Source organism: Haliotis cracherodii, unplaced genomic scaffold, assembly GCF_022045235.1.
Source record: "Haliotis cracherodii isolate W230 unplaced genomic scaffold, xgHalCrac1.p SCAF_3, whole genome shotgun sequence".
NCBI lineage: Eukaryota > Metazoa > Mollusca > Gastropoda > Lepetellida > Haliotidae > Haliotis > Haliotis cracherodii.
In genome coordinates, this window is record NW_027266286.1 from 45,430,316 (window position 1) to 45,448,563 (window position 18,248).

At 38.6% G+C, this 18,248-nt stretch overlaps 1 protein-coding gene across 2 annotated transcripts; it reads right to left on the reverse strand.

The window, feature by feature from the left end:
- Positions 1–2,235: 2,235 nt before the first annotated feature.
- Positions 2,236–18,190, reverse strand: LOC139473844 (1-acyl-sn-glycerol-3-phosphate acyltransferase gamma-like). 2 transcript variants are annotated; one of them, XM_071256615.1, is made up of 9 exons: positions 18,116–18,190; positions 14,344–14,529; positions 11,325–11,494; positions 9,216–9,383; positions 8,033–8,186; positions 6,407–6,512; positions 5,092–5,170; positions 4,198–4,396; positions 2,236–3,792 (listed from the first exon to the last, which is right to left on the reverse strand). In XM_071256615.1, exons 2-9 carry the CDS (start codon positions 14,519–14,521, stop codon positions 3,716–3,718), a joined length of 1,131 nt encoding a protein of 376 aa, XP_071112716.1. In that variant the 5' UTR covers positions 14,522–14,529; positions 18,116–18,190; the 3' UTR covers positions 2,236–3,715. The 2 variants fall into 2 exon arrangements, with proteins under 2 accessions (XP_071112716.1, XP_071112714.1); XM_071256613.1 differs by lacking the exon at positions 18,116–18,190 and adding an exon at positions 16,913–17,175.
- Positions 18,191–18,248: the final 58 nt, after the last annotated feature.

Sequence of the window (18,248 nt, forward strand, 5' to 3'; positions counted from 1 at the left end):
TGAAGCTGTGGTTCCAAAGTACTGCAGACAAAGTTACTGTGTTCATTATTTGATGAAATTCAACATAAACCTATAAAACATTCATTCTTCATCCAAGTCAAATCTGTGAACAAGTAATGATTTGTTTTGTTTGTTTAATGCCACACTGAGCAATATTCCAGCTATATGATAGCAGTCTGTAAATAATCGAGTCTGGATGAGAATATCCAGTGACTGACATCATGAGCATCGATCCACGTAATTGGGATACAATGACATGCATCAACCAAGTCAGTAGGCCTGACCACCAGATCACTTCTTACGACAAGCATAGTCAGCATCTACAGCAACAATAGGTAATGTACCATCATGCTATGAACAGTTGCATCATTTAACATTTAGTTGCCTCCCACCTCGTATTTAAAAAAACTTTGGGAAGAAATTCTAACAATTAATATATCGTGATCTGATCACTATAACAGCCTATAACCAGAATGAAAAAATGTTGTTTTGTGCCAAAGGCAGGAGTATTCCATCCATACCAAAAAGGCCTGAACACAATCAAGGGACAGAGAAACCAGTGGTCGAGAGCATAAGCTACATTATCATACCTCCATGTCAGAAAGACGAGATCTGATAGGACCACGTGATCTTGATTAAAATACTGAGTATCTCGCCCTGGAGGGGAATTAATTTCTCAGCAGGGGAATAAATCTCTTATACCCCGCCATGAACAAGTCAGGCTGCATGTGGATTTCTGAGAGGCAGAATGGATACTTTATACCCCGCTTCGAAGCAAAAAAGCTGCACGCTTTTTCGAAGTCAATGAAAGTTCCGTGACATAGCGCAAGCTAACCTCAGCTAAATTGAACAGCTGTTTTCTTTGAATTTTGAATTTTTTGGAAATATTTAACAATTTCTTATTAAAAAATGTGGTTAAGATAAATTTGTTTTTGCAGAATCACTCGGGGTACAAGGGGTTTTATGGATCCTACGATATGTTTTATTTGACCCGCCCCGGCTCGTGGACGCATGAAACCCCATGTACTCTGAGTGACCCAGCTACAGCTTACACTCGACATCAATCTCATTAAAATCAGACCCTAGTTCTCGCTACCGCTACACAAACATCTGAGGACATCCCATTAGGGGTCACATCAGAACGACCTTTCATCCGACCAATCAGAGCGTTGCTTACCAGATTATGAAAGTGACAGTCGGAATGTGATTTCTAATCATGCAACCTCGAAAACTTTATTCCGAACGATAGTTACGGGTTTAAAGACTGAATCCATACAATCTAGACCATCTTTTAGCCATTCTAGAATGTTCTTTTGTTCAGGTTTCAAACTTGTAATCGCCAATTTGTCAAAATATGTTTCGAAGCGTAGTCGCCAATTTGAAATTAGTGCCGTAAAGCACGAGAAAGCTGCCTTCTGATTGGTCATTCCATTGTTGGGTCAAAGTTCGCACAAAGTCAGTATGACGTGACCTGTAATGGGATGTCCTCAAATCTTTGTTCAGCGGTAGCGAGAACTAAGATCTGATTTTAATAAGATTGAATCCACACCGTCTGAAAATTATGCTACCTAATTAGCATTTTCAGAGATTGTCTCAAATATGAGATATCATATATTCCTTCATAAATATGGTACATATAGCAGCTACTTTTAAGCTTTGAACATAAAAATGACAAAGCACGACATGTCACTAGTTGAAATATACTCACCGACAAAAGAAAAGCGAATACCATACATGGTTAATATATGAAGAATTACTTATATTCAAGAGATATTAGATTGGTTCAAAGCACAAATAAACATACTGTTATGTTGTGTGAACTGATGCTCATGAACGCATCACATGTGATGTCATAGATCCATGACTCGAGATGCAACATTTTGTCATGAGCAGGATTAGTGTTTTAAGTTTGGAAATCACATCATTATAAGAACAAAAACAGTCTGTGGTAACACTTGACTGTTAGTTTTGTGATTAAGTACTACACATTCGAAACATCTCTTCTTCACGTACATACTTCTCAAAATGTTCCTATGGTTCGCGTTTCTTTTAGCGGTGAGTATATGCTATGCTAAGTGTTCTAGGTCTTTATTCTAGGAGACTATGCATAGATCAAGCACCGGGCTTTACAAACATAAGAAATAACCTTACACACAAAAAATGTGAGCATTCTATTTGTGTTTTAAACTGTCCGATGATATTGACTTTCCCTTGACTTTCCCTAGACTTTCCCTTGACTTTCCCTTGACTTTCCCTAGACTTTCCCTTGACTTTCAGAGATGCCAACAACTAGTTGATCAATGTTACCATTTACCGGTATTAACCAGTTATTTACGGTACCTTATAAATCTTTGATATACTTCATATAAGTATATTTTTTTAAAGAAGTAAAATGTCTGCTACCATCAGGGTTTTGCCGTGTCTATTTTGAGTGCAAAAAAATAACATTTTGCTTTGCTTTGAGGTCAAATATACATTTGTAGCAGCCTCCACTCGAAATTTAGGAAAAGAGAGTAATTTGTGACTGAACTTTTAGTAGATCTGAATAAGTTACTTCAGAGATGACGTCTTTGCACTGAACATGATGTTGAAAGAACTAAAACCAGGTAATTCACATATGTGTTTTCGTTTGTTGAAAGTTGGGACTGACAAAAAATAGGGCGGACTGGTTATTTTCAGTGTTTGGCAGTTTTAAAAGTCAGTGTGACACTGGCTGATGCACTTTAGTAACTTCTTAGTCAACTGTCATCTCAATTAAGTCATTATCAATTATTAATTATTATTAGCATGACTGACTATGGTTTTGATAATAAAAATTTTCTTTATAATGTGACAGTGCTGATATGTAGCAGCGAGGTCAATATCTTGCTAAAATAAACAGTGAATTTTCCCCCCGTAAAAGTCATAATATATATTTCATTATTTTGTTCAAAGTATTGCAATACTTCTGCCTTAATCATAATGGATGGCATCCTTGGAGTTTGGGGAACCTATTCAAATGTAACAGGAAACACGTGTGATATTGAATACCAAGACCATTTTAATTCCTTATTATATGCATGCGAAAGTAACAAATAGTTACCAGTTTTAACTTTTATTTTTAACTTTTTGTATGTGCCAAAATATATTCAGATGTTTTTTTTAAATTAACACCAAATCCACACTGGGCATACTGACCAAGAAAATCCTTAAAATAACAACTTAAATTAGTCAGGACTAATGAATTCTAATTATTATCCCTTAAAATGTGGACAGATAAAAAACAGAAATAAATAAAATCTTGCTAACACTGTATATTTTTCCTGATTAAAAAAGAGAGTTCATTTTCAGTCTTCAAAGGTGAAACTTAAAATAACAATGCTTGAAATACTTATAAGATATACTTCACCCTATTATTACATACTTTGCATCAAAGTAACAAAACGTAACAGTACTGAGTTTCTCGTGCAGCAGCATTCATTACACATTCAACAAAAAACTCAATTGAGATACGCCCAACATTCATCATGTTCATCAACGGGCATTTTCTTAATGGCAAGGTTGGTCAAAAACTGATTTTCACACTTATACAAAATTACACATTTCAGAACTGGAAATTCATGTTTATAAATACTGTCTCAAAAATATACAATGACATGCCACAAACTTTGGTGATTGCAATTGTAGAAAACGATGGGCAGTTGAGGGCTATGACTCTCCCCATGTGGTGCACCTCCTAGTTCTCCTTCTTCCCATATGTTGAACCCCTGTTAATCTCGGTAACGCCAATCATCATACGGACGCCCACTGATGCTGTAAAAAAAAATGATGGTAAGTTGAAGATAACTAGTTTCACAACACATCTCATTTATACAATGCTGCAGATGACAATGACGACTACAGCTCCACCTACCTACTGCAATGACAACTACAACTCAACGTATCCACTGCAATGACTACAGCTCCACTTACCTACTGCGAGGACTACAGCTCCACCTACTGCAATGACAACTACAGCTCCACCTACTGCAATGACAACTACAGCTCCACCTACTGCAATAACTACAGCTCCACCTACTGCAATGACAACTACAGCTCCACCTACTGCAATAACTACAGCTCCACCTACTGCAATGACGACTACAACTTCACCTACCTATTGCAACAACAACTTCAGATCCACCCACCTATTGTGACGAAGACTACAGCTCCACCTACCTATTGCGACGACGACTACACAGATGAGCTGCTGCGTGAGGGACCCGGACAGGAAGATCCCTCCCAGGTAGTAGAACAGAGGAACACAGGTGATCACCGCCCACATCAGAAAGAATATCAGATCCCGGTAGCGTCGCGGTTCGTGATAGCCTTTACCCTTTAATGTATTTGTCTGAACAAAATGGTCGTAAATCTCATCCTGAAATCAATGGAAACATTTATTATTCAAAAATCCAAATATGAACACTAGAGGGTGCTCTTACAATACAGAGATAATGTCTGGGTGGGGTACAATCAACAGGATTAGGGGAGGTTATTAGAGCAACTACTGTAAATACATGTTTTCTCAAGAATACATAATAATAATTGTAGCAGTAAGTCAATATATCTAATGTGTTTACATTATAGCATGTTCCACCAGAGTGCTATGTACACAGTCATTATAGCTGGTTGTTGTACCAGCACTACACTGTAGATCCTCGGGAGTTATTCCCCTTTAGTTGATTAAACATGACTATAAACCAGACATGTGCTTTTGACTCACTAGAAAGTTGAACCTCCTAAACAGAAGTTCCAGAAGTCAATAAGACTATTACAATAACCTAAAGTGATAACATGATTATTTCCTGTGTCAAAAACCTCTGTTCACAATACAATCAACAGACAGGTGACATATTCTCACATTACTACATTCTACCCTGTGGCCAAATGGACAGTGTACCAACTCTTTCAACTCGTTCAACGAATCTTTCGGCAGAATTCTGTTCCACACATCACTGCTAATGTTTACAGGTAAATATCATCTGTCAATTATGTCACTGTTATTTACCTCCATCTTCTGATTTGCTAAATATGAACGTCATGTCATTCTACAAAAGGATGTTATACTATTACCTTTTCATGAAAAAGATTTCTCAACCACTCTGCACAATGAGCATCAGTATCCACTGGGACACTTTCTAGATTGATCCTCCTGAAACCAGAGAACAGCAAGTGCATTTCTTTTCAGGTTATTTCTGAAATATTCAGTGGTCAAAGTTAACTGTGCAAATAACTTTCATTCTTGTGATACTATGAGCAAATGCACATATTTCTGTCCCAGGAAATAAAATTAGTAGATTTCTGTTATAACGGGACGGCAGGGAATCAAAACTGTGGAAATAGAAATTTTCCGATGACCAACTGTACCAGTTATCGCCATCATCGAAACAGCATGTGCCACATGATCAAGCACACCGCTTCAGTTATACAAATTACATGTACAATTTTCTCTGGTATTGCACTTTAACTTTATATTCTTTACAATTAAGAAATGCTTTTATCAATTTGTCGTCTGCAAACTGACGCACACCAATATTCCCTAAATTCGACTGACACATAGAGAATCTCACCCGAGTGTCTTTTTATATCAAATATATCAACACGAGTTGATAAAAATGGAAAAATTCTGAGGCTTGCCAAGGATTTTTGTCACTTTTATCAACGAGTGTTGATATATTTGATATCAAAAGACAAGAGGGTGAGATTTTATTTATCATCCAACATCATTCTTCCAACTTTTTCAATTTGTAGACAGTAATTAGCAGTGTCTTCAGTGTAAAAAGTACTGCTAACAGCTTCAGTAGCAGAGTGATTAGTGATTTCATTTGATTGTGACGTCATGGTAACCAGTGATATCACAATGGTCTGCAAAGCATTGTGATGTGATTTCATTGCAGCGATATCTACAGTGTAAAGATATCGCTTGATCTCATCCAAGCGATATCTCCTGTGGGAGCCAGTTTGGGAAATGCTTATCCTCAATACTATGTGCTATGGATTTCGTGATAGATACAAGGTTATGCATATTTGGAAAAATAGCTCAAATAGGTTTTAGAATTTTTATTTGGGGAAGAAATGACATAAGCTATAATAGAAATGAATGTGCATTGCCTACAAAATGCCTGTTAAGACAAGCCTAGTCGCCTTTTACGGCAAGAATGGGTTGCTGAAGACCTATTCTACCCCAGATGTTCACGGGTCTCATAAAGTTACTGATAACACCTGCCTTGTATACATGGCTAATAAATGCAGTAAAGGCATACTCATTCACATAATCTGCAATTGTGTTGGTTCTCCAATTACCATCCTTTTGTATAAATATAAATCAGTAGATATCACAAATATTTAGAGATTCATAAACCCAACGTACAATGAGGGCCCCTCGTACCTGACATTCAGTCGAGACAACAGCGGTTTTCCCTGAATGATATTCATCAATGTCGGCTCTGGTCCCGTCTGGTCAAACCCGATTGTTAAATCCAGAATAGTAGGTACTGAAAGGACAACGGATGCCATCAAACATAATACTGCATAAAAAGTCCAAAGTATAAATGGATATAAAATGTGCTAAAAATTAATAGTCAATTATTGTGAAAAAAGGGTCAAAGATCAAATTTCCAAACCTTAATAAATTTTTAATATTCATTTAGGCTTATTTAAAACAATCTTGTTACTCCTGACCTGCCTGCCCCTAATATTGCTTATATATTCAAGCACTGATGAGAAACAACGTATCCAACTCTTAATTTCTGCCCAGATTTCAACTTTTCGCACATGCCATGTCATTCATAGTGATTTGTTTGTTTGTTGTTTAATGTCGCACTCAGCAATATTCCAGCTGTATGACAGTATTCTGTAAATAACTGAGTCTGGACCAGACAATCCAGTGGTTGACATCATGAGCATCGAACCACGCGATTGGGATACAATGACATGTATCAACCAAGTCAGCGAACCTGACCATCCAATCTCGTTAGTTGCCCCTTATGACAAGCATGGGTTGCTCAGTCATAGTCATGATAGTGTGGGAACCTAATAGGGCTTGGACGAGTCCAAACTTACGACCCAGGTACCCGACCGGTACTACCCGACCCTACCCAGGTACCCACTGTAGGTCTCAAGAGTTGGGAACAAAATGTCTGATTGGGAATTGTTTTAGCACAGATCTGGCCAAAACTATTTCGATCATTAGCGACTTGTAGTATAACCACTGAGCTGTAGTGAGTGTTTCTCATTAAACAATATATCACGTGACTAACCACGGGTCTGAATAGTACAATGGGTTCTAGGTCCTACTAAGGCCCCACCTGACCCCAGCCCTGGAACCTAATCATGGACTTCATAGCCTTGGGCCTGTCTATTCACACTTCAAGTGGCAGGTTGCGATGCAAAGACAGATAATGTGGTACGTCCAAATTATGTTTTCTTTCAAAGATTTGTAAACTTGATTTGATTACTGTATGGTAACGAGATATTGCTGTATGGTAAAGAGATATTACTGTATGGTAATGAGATATTACTGTATGGTAAAGAGATATTGCTGTATGGTAAAGAGATATTACTGTATGGTAACGAGTATTACTGTATGGTGATGAGATATTACTGTATGGTAATGAGATATTACTGTACGGTAATTAGATATTACTGTATGGTAAAGAGATATTGCTGTACGGTAACGAGATATTGCTGTACGGTAATGAGACATTACTGTATGGTGATGAGATATTACTGTACGGTTATGAGATATTACTGTATGGTAACGAGATATTACTGTATGGTGATGAGATATTACTAGATATTACTGGTAATGAGAGATTACTGTATGGTAAGGAGATATTACTGATCGGTAACAAGATATTGTTAGTTAGAATCTGTCTACACACCACAGATGTACTGTCACCTTTAAAATTTAGGGTATCAATGAAATATGTCTGACAGATATGGATTGAACACTTAGTAGGAGAACATTAACTCTTGACACTTCTGATTGCTGAAGCAGCTCTCTGTAACCTACTTTTGCCCCTCAAGCCATTGATGGAGAGGATGAAGCCCTTGGGCCGAGGCAGCAGGTGATGCTTCATGTCCTTGTAGCCCTTGGCCCGGGACACTTCCAGACTGGCTTGATGCTTAGTCTCCGTGAACCGTGTCCCTTCCGGAAACAGCAGCAGCTGATAAAGGACAACAGATCAGTGATGGGGATTAAGCATGAAAGTGAACATAATGAATAAACCTAATGTTAAAGAATGAAGATTCAGGGACCTCTTGATTTTTGCATGCAACTGCTTACTGTAAAGTCACTTACACATGTATGTACTTTCACCCAGCAATCAGTTAAAGGGACAGTACCTTGATGGTTTTGTGTGTTTTTAAATCATGCATGAAAACATTTCAGAGTGCGAAGTCACATGCCCCATTCCATTCCCACACCAAAAAATATGTGCTCCCCACAGCAAGTGCTGGAGAGAGTAAACTGGTTTCAGTCATGTTTTTAGTGAGAGTCAAATCGAAGAGAAAGCTTGCATGTTTTTTTAAAGATGAGTTGCAAATACTGATTGCCAGCTTGATTAGATTAGAATCCAGTAATTTTCAAAACTTAGATTACATCATAAATATGCTTCGGTCGTTATAAGCCAATGACTCTCCTATCCAGAGATCCTTGCGGCCAGCCTTGTGCCTGTGTCATATTGTCACATCTTACACAGTCCATGCATGTGTTTTACATCTGTTTCATTTTGGACAAGTTTACCCATTTAAATAAACATAACTTTCATTGAGAAAATATCCTAAAACATGAAAAACTATTTCCATTTGCTTATTTATCATCAACGTTCTGTCTCCGGAGCCTTACAGAGAGCAAATGATATGGCTGCTTTGATGTGTAAAGCTATGTTGCCATGCACCTCACTGCCACAGTTGTAGTAGCATTCAATATGATTATGCAAAACAATGTGTAAAGTGCACGAAAGTCTTGCATTAGGCCCATCTGTTCCTATTTCAGAATAAGTATGTTTGTTTACAAACAAGAGAGAAGTTTGGTCATGTGATAAGCCTAGACCCAAAGTGTGGTCACTGGAGAAGAACATTCTGTAAAAGAATAAGGCGAGCAGAGCCGAGTAAGCTCAGGGGTTATCGGCTATTGTTGACAAAAAATGATTCAGAATGGTCGACATACTGTCCCCATGAACGTCTGTACTTACTGTAACCCAGTAGTCATCTGGGTAGTCGGTAATACGTGCTAAGTCTTCCACTAATGTCTTCCTGTCCGACTCCCACTTCCTCTTGAGGAAGATGCTCTCTGTGAAGTACCATGCCCAGCCAATCAGCGGCACATACTTCAGCATCTCCTTGCCGTAGATCTTGGTGCCCTGCGCAGACAAGCCTCACAGTTCATTTCAGTAACCTCACAACTGTTTGTTTGTTTGTTTGTTAATGCTGCACTCAGCAATATTCCAGCTATATGACGGCAGTCTGTAAATAATCGAGTCTGGACCAGACAATCTAGTGACTGACATCATGAGCATTGATCTACGCACTTGGGAACTTCACAACTGAACTTCCATGAACTCAAACATGACACAGTATACAACTGTCCAAGGCCAGTGGAAAATCCAGTGAGGGAATTTCAGTAATATTTCTAACTAAAACTATCCTTCCATGGGTATTACTGAGCTCAAGGGGATACATTTATCCCATCCTCAAAGGGACCAAATTCTGTACCTATCTCCCTGTGATGGATTGTCAGTAATGTCTGTTACCCCCAAGCAAACCTCCCATTGGTATTACTAGACAAATGACAGCACAATCGGCCCATCTGGAAAAACAGTCCCAAACTCTGTTTGCTGTTTAATGCTTCACTGTTTAATCCAGCGATATGACAGCTGTCTGTAAAGAATCATACATGAATTGGCAATCTGTCTGTAAAGAATCCAACATGACTAGGCAATCTAGCTATTGATACTATGAGCAATGATCCACACCATGGGGTACGCTAACACGCCATCAACCAAGTCACAGAGTCTGACCACTCCATCCATTACCTCACCTCTCACAACCAGCAGAAGTTGCTTGGGACCTATCGAACCTGGAATCCCCACAGGGTCAGTCACAGAACAGAATGAGGGAGTTTCAGAAATCAGCCCTCAAAGTTTAATTTTTTACCAAGTAGCTACAAGTACTTTTTTCAAGGTAGCCACTAGTAAAATCAAAAAGACACGCCAAAATTCTTACTAGCAAAAAACATTTGAAATTTGAATTTAAAAACAATGTCTTTTAATAACATAAAATTCTTTTGTTTTATAATGATCATGATACTAATATGTCATCAATCCTCACATTTCATTCATACAATATTCAGAACTGGAAGACTGGAGTGGACACTTTTCGAGTTTCAAGTGAGGTGAAATGGGGTTTAACGTCGCGTCCAAGATTATTGCACTTATATAGCGACGCGATGTACGTGTGTGTGTTTGTGTGGCTGCTTGTACTAGTCCGGACTGATGCCGATTTATAGTGCTAGCTCACTGAGATACCATGCCGCAGTTTAACATGAACACCCAACTCAGACACAGTATACCGACTCCGAGCCGACCAGTCCTTGATTTAGCCCCTCAATGCCGAGCACCAGACAGTTGAGTTTCAAGTATCTTTATTGCAACAATGCTTGAGCTGCCAGAAACTCATTACTGTATTAACGCCATGGTGACAAGTAAATCAAAATGATCTGCGCATATCGGAAGTTCGTAAACTCGTATGCACCATGCGCAGTATAATTATTTAGCGGGACCGAAGACTGACAAACTGCTGCATGGAGCCTTAAATTGTTCATGGAGACAGACAATAAGTGCGGTTATACAAGTGGCATTGCAACAGAAACTGGCGATGGAGAAAACAGTGGAGCAAATGTTAGTCACGTTATTTATTATTGTATCTACAAATATGAAGCAAATTTAGTCGTCACGACATTTTTTCAAGGTAGTCATCTGGCAAACTCTAAATATTACAAAGTAGACAAACTGAAATTTAGATCACATTTGCAACCTTTTTAGTCGCTTTGATGCCTGAAAATTATGATCACCTCAAAACTATTCGTCCATTCGTCTTATCATTGGGCTATGGAGGGTACTGTTGTCCTTTATAGTAATGATTAAAGAGTCAGAAGCAGTCATCCAGTCAAGGAATTCCAGTAAAGATGGAAACTTCTAAACTAACTTACAATGGGTATTACTGGGTGGGGGAACTCCAGTAGTGTTGATAACTTAGTAACTTGTTGGAGTGATGCTACCTAGCCAGTGTACACTAAGACTCACCCCCAACATGCCGAAGCGCTCTGCTAATATCCAGGCCATGAGCCAGTCAATGTCGTATTTGTGGTTCATGATAACGAGGACGTGTTCCTTGCCGATCATCTTGCGATCTTCATCGCTGACGTGTAGCAGACAGTCCGAACCTGACCACCACTGTGCCAGAAATGTGAAATCTGGAACAGTTAGTAACACTTAACTGTAATAATTATTCCTTGGTTTCCAATACTCATTATTCCCTTATTGCACTTGGAGTATGGCGTGTTATTAGTGTGCAAGGTGTTTGGCAAGGTCAAAACAGGGTGTGACTGAGCACTAGAAGTGACATGTCCCACTTTTGAGGTCATCTTCCTGAGCCAAGGGAGTTAACTGACTGTAAAAGTCCTTTTTCCACCCTTGCTGAACAAGGCTGGAATTATGTTACATTTTGGCTGGACTAATGAGCCTATGCATAGTCCTATGGAAATTGTGTAACAAAAATTTGACATCCAGTTCATAAACTGTTGTGCAGATTTCGGTCGATTGTAGGATTTGACTTGCCATCAACAGATATTTTCCAAATCTTTTCATATTTTTTTATCAAGGTGCTCATGTGATTTGATGCAATTAGGGAAGTAGGACCCATTTTAGCACTATATAGATTTTGATTATCGATCATATTGTCGTGACTGCGCACCGCAAGTTTGTTTGAAACAAATGCAAGTGATATGAGGTGAAATATGATTGGTCAATAGGAGGGACATAGAAGGGACATAACTCTTAATAGCCACTGGTGGTGCTTTGATCTATCCCAGAAATTCCTGCCTAGTTCGGCGAGGGTGGAAACTGGACTTTTACTGTCCCTTGCCTCGGGAAGATGACTTGGGGCAAACATGAACAGATATAAATTAGAACATGTAGAAGTCACCTGAAAAAAACATTTAAGGAGAAATATTTAACCAAACAGTATCCAAAAGACAGGACCCAAAGGAGCAAAAATATATTGACTACCCAAAGGAGTGATTTTGACACAAGAAGCTGTATATAGGTCAATGACTTGGTCCCAAGAAATGTGAAAAGTCAATGGCAAAAGTCAACAAGTCAAATAAACAAAGATGGCAGACGAACCATCAGAACAAAATAATGAAATACGACTGGATGTATATATATGATCTGGCCAATGAATGTCTCGATAAGAAAAGCACCTGCCTAAGTCACTATTGCTCCTGATTGTGTTTCCCTGTGATACAGAAAGTATGATGCAAAGACACGGTCTGCTCTGACTTTCAATTATGATTTTTGATGGCTGTGCATTGTTCTATCATTGTTCTGTTCTATTAATCCTTACTATTTACCTTTTAATCATGTAAGTTTGAAAGCATGATGCCTTGCCTAGCATTTTTATCGACTACTTAAACAAACCAATTGAAATCTTATCGGTATATGACCAGTGACCATCAGATACTCTGTACTGAATGGCTAAAAACAGTATCTGGTAGCGGTTGGTAACCTGACCCAAGCTGCCAGGCATGATGACACACAATCAGTCAGATCACATCTTGTAACCACCTTATCTTCATGGTGCATCTCTCTAAAGTACAGGGCACCGTGGTCACTATGCCTATCTAGATTTCAGGCTTGCCGGTGTTACAGCATCTTCCCGAGGCAAGAGATTAGCTGACTTTAAAAGTAAAGTTTCCACCCTTGCCGAACTAAGCTGTAATTCCTGGGCTCAATCATAGTGCCACCAGTGGCACTATGACGAGTTATGTCCCTTCTATGCCTCTCCTATGAACCAATCAGATTCCACTCTTGTATCACTTGCATTTGCTTCAAACAAAATGCTGGCGCCCAGTCAAGACGATCTGATCAATAATCAAGATTTATATTGTGATAAAACGGGTCTTACATCGCAAAGTGCATCAAATCATCTGAGCACCTTGATTAAAAACATGGAAAAATTTGGAAAATGTCTGTTAACACCGAGTTGGCGGTGCACATGCTTTGTAAATACTGCAATCAACCAAAATTTGCGCGACAGTTTACGAACCGGATTTCGATTTTGTTGCGTGATTGTGATTGGACTATGCATAGATTCGTTAGTCCAGCCAAAATGTAACTCCATAATACCAGCCTAGTTCGGCAAGGGTGGAAACTGGACTTTTATAGTCAGTTAACTCCCTTGCCTCGGGAAGATGGTGGTACAGTTGAGACAAATTATTGTTATTGTTATCTATGCTCTTTCAATAACACTAGCTGATCTCTCTTCGTTTGACTGTCTCTGTGGTCTAGTCATAGAGAGTGTGCCCGGAGAGAGGAAGGCTTGAGGTTCGAACCCTGGCCGCGTCATTTAAAAGACATTTTGTTCTCCGTGAAGATCCCTTATGAAATGTTGCTCTCCTCTGATAACTACAAACAAAGCACCACTAGCAACTGTCACTAGTCTGACAAGACCCAACTAGAATACTGAATGGTTAAGTTACCAACAGGACCCGTGAAAAATCGGAAATTACTGTTGTTTGAAATGTTTTTCCAATTCCTCCAATAAGGGACCAAAATGACTTCTTCCACGGGATGGGTACTGGAACTACGCACCCCCTTCTACACAGCTGTGTTCTTTGGAAACAAAGTGTGCACTATACTCAAGAAAATATGGTATCTCTTGTACAGAATTCCCAAGAGGTCATGATTGAGTCATTATGAAAAGGTGAGGTGAAATGGAGTTTAACATCAGGTCCAAGATTATTGCACTTATATAGCGATGTGCATGCACGTGTATGTATGTGTGTGGCTGCTTGTACTAGTCTAGGCTGATGCCGATTTATAGTGCTAGCTCACTGAGATACCATGCCGCAGTTTAACATGAATACCCCATGACTGACTCCGAGCCAACCAGTCCTTGTTTTAGCCCCTTCATGCCGAGCGCCAGACAGGGTAACAACAAGTACCATCTTTTATCGTCTTTTGGTATGACGCGGCCAGGGATCAAACCCTGGACCTTCCGTCATTATGAAAAGAGATTAACAAGAAATGTTGTGACACTTACGACACCAGTGGGAGTATGCTAAATGGACGTTGACCTTGCGGTACAGAAGCTTGTTGAACGGCCAAATGACACATGAACACAGCATGAGGAAGGTGACAATAAGACCGCTAACCACGAAGATGTAGCCAATGAGCAGATGAAGGATGAACCATGTTTTCATCTGGCTCCACAGACCCATCTTGACCTCTGGAAAAGGGAGATAACTCAATGAATTTCAACTTCAGAACTTACCTTACATGTTCCTTGTTGTTGTACAGGAACCAATCAGTTTGCCCTGTTTATTTTGTTGTCTGTGTTTACTGCATACATTAACACTGCCTGAACAAGAAGTTAATTACTGGGGTAACACTGTCTGCTGTCATTGACTAAGATCATTTTATAGCATATTCTGCCAATGTTAAGTTAATTAATTACAAATGAACTTAGGTCTCATGCTATTTCAGAGACACACTACAATTAATCAGCTTTCTTAATCTAACATCATTGTAAGTTAGTGAGATGGGATTAATGTCGCTTTGAACAGTATTCCAGTTACCGTATTCGCCGTAATAAGCGCCCTGCTCTAATAAATGCCCATGGCAATATTTGCTAATATATTGGCTAGTGAACAATCCCAATTAGCACCCTTTCCAATTGATCAATGTACACAAGACCTATTTATTCGTGTATAATACGCACTCGTGTGTTATATGCACCCTTAATTATGGGCAATTAAATTCTTGAAAATATATCTATCCTGTATAATACACACAGATTCTTCTTTTATATCATTTCAGGCTGTCAGCATAAACCACAAAATTTTTTCTCTCACCAAAATTATATTCTAATAAGAGCCCCCATTTCTAATTTTGAGAGCGCCCTGGGTGCTTATTACGCCGAATAAGGTACATCACATTTTGTCAGCTTGATGTGGGAGGAAAGACCAAAGTGACGCAAATGGGGATGGGTAGGGTGCTGACAAACCTAGAAACATTATCAGGGAGGAGCGGGATTTGAACTAACAATCACAGGTTTCTGTCGTGCCCAAGGGATGCAACTCTGCACAGCAAATTGCAGCACCTTAGACAACTGGACAACCATGGCACAATTACATCATAGATGACAATGGCTATTGCAGACAATGCATCAATCAGTTTACCAGTTGTAATGTCTTTGGAAGAGACTACCAGGGTAGAAATGTGGCTTATTTCACATGTACCACAGGGCACTGATGAAGATGTCCAGGGGTGCTGTAGAAATTTAAGTGTGGCAACCAAAAGAAAATGTTTAAAAGAAACAAAATTCATATTCCATGAGTTTCCACTTCTCACTTGTTTTACAGAATATTAATAATAATCATAAGTGGGACAGTTTTTTTCGATTGTGATTTCATGCTTAACCATTTAGCACTTTAATACAACTGTTTTCAAACCCTGCAGTACAAGTGTCTTTTGATTATAGATAGAAATTTTGCAGTGTTCCAGTAAAATTTAGTCAGCTTTCAACTCTAGTAACTGTTTCCGCAATCATGAAAATGAAAATGTCCAAATACAAAATGCCAACATTAAACATGATAAAAATCAGTCTCCTGTTCAGTAACCATGGTAACAAAGTATTGTTACATGAAAAATTAAGCAGAAATTAAACACTAATGACCCAAATTGCTTTTCCAATATGGTTGCCACAACAACCAAAATAAACTCTAGTTTTGAGGCTGGTTGAACAAACATGATTGAGGCCATTGATACAGACTTCCAGTTTCTGTTGATTTATTTCTCATTAAAAGTCTATGTTCCAAAATACATAAAGATAATTGACAATCTTTTACCATAACAAAAGCCCAAATAGACCTTTGGTCGAGATGACCTAAATTTGGACAAGATGTTTATTTACTGACAGCAACGAAATCAATTGTACAAGGTGTTGCTTGTAGCTGCAAAAATTAAGATAAAATGAACAAGAGCAAAGTTCAACCAAAATCATTCACAATGTTAGACATGTTAGATTATGTGATCATTATCGATATCAATTTTGTCAAATTTTCAAAATAATTATCTGACCACTGACTATTGAACAAACAGTTCAAACAACATGACAAAATATTATTTCCATGCATCACATTCAGAAACTGATCATTTTCGTATGATGTAGGAATACATGTATGACAAAGATGTTTTGGTGATTTTGATGAATGCAAATGGCATTCGGACATGTTCATGATATTATCAACACTGATTGACAATCTTCAATTTCATCATCATTACCAAATTTGGAAAAAAATCTTCAGGACAGTTTTATTGACATTCAGCTAACAAGTGGTCAAAGTCCAAGAAAATGAACTGATCTGAAACCCTATACCCATGAAAACATAACATTGATTCCTGCTTATAACCATGGTAACTTGTCATTCTGCTCCACATGGTACAATTGTATCATATTTTACTCAATAACATAAAATGATAGTATACAACCAATTTCAACAGTGCTCAAGGGACAATCATTTAACCTTTGTCCAATACAAAAACACAAATAACATCTCAACATCAGAAATATTGAAAACAAATATCACACAGGTAAACACTCATATTACCTGCATCCTTTCCATGCTTTGGGGGTTTAAATTTCTCATTCAACATACTATCACACTCCATACTGCTTACGCTCCGCCTGTCAATAGTGAAATGTACAACACGTGGGACGTCTATAGTGCCTAACAGCCACCAATAGAATGTCAGATCCACGTCAGAAACACACAGCAGGCACTTAATTAACCACACTGATGTATTTCAGGAAACTCCAACATTCACAAGCAGTATATTACCAACAGTTTGCCACCATACACTGATTGACATGTGAATTCATACATCAGGGGTCACTGAACAAAGATTAGGGCACAAGTACCAACAGCTGATAGACTGTCCAGATGCCCCTGACCTGGTATATATATACGTTCCATAACCTATCAGCAGCAATCCTTACAGAGAACCCTGACCTGGGTTATACAGTCTCTGCTGTAATACCCTAACACCAAATGATTAACCGAGACGGGGATAAGGATTGCATAATCTACTCTTATCAAACATTCTTATAACTTTGTCTGCTTTCAATACAGTTAACATTCTGCCTGCATTATTATACAAGTTTTGGATGAGTATCTGACCTAGTTTCAGCCCTATGTGTAAACATAGACTCTGAACTCAAGTGCGAACAAACTGATGAATAGTCATCAGTTACAAAAAGAGATTAGGCTGCTGTGTTTATGCTGCATAATGGCAGCCCTAGCATGCTTGTTTCACTTCCTTGATAACAATTAACAGTGTTTGCTCATTAATAAATACTTGATTCATATTATGCGCATTAATGTAGGTGGTACTGAATATACATTTTACATGAGACACAGTTTGTCTTACTAGCATGGGTTCAAGAATGTGTAGCACCTCTCTACGCGAATCAATTGACGTGACATAATATATCAGTTTAGCATTGTACAACACAGGCTATTGTGCAACTCAAAACTGTTACTGCAACTGTTGGTTGTTGTTGGTTATTGCAACCCTGGGGTATTGTTCAGATCAACACTGACCAGTGGCCATACTGACAAAAAATAACATTTACCGATCTACGGTTTCACAAATCATAACATGACGTGTAACATTTCTAAATTGATTTGTCGACTTCTGTCGATGATAATGGCTCATTCATTCGTGTACGTTACAATTAACTTGCCCTGCGGTGTTTGTGTTTTCGTAGAACGTATTTCGTGTATGCTCTGTGTCTCGTTGATGCATATTACCTTATTGACTCCACGTATTAACCCTAACAACGCTGATATCTTTGGGAAACAAGGGCGCACATGTTAACCTTTGACCTTGCTAGTTCGAACATGTTTCAGTTGTCGTAAAACTAAATCAAACAAATAATTGTTA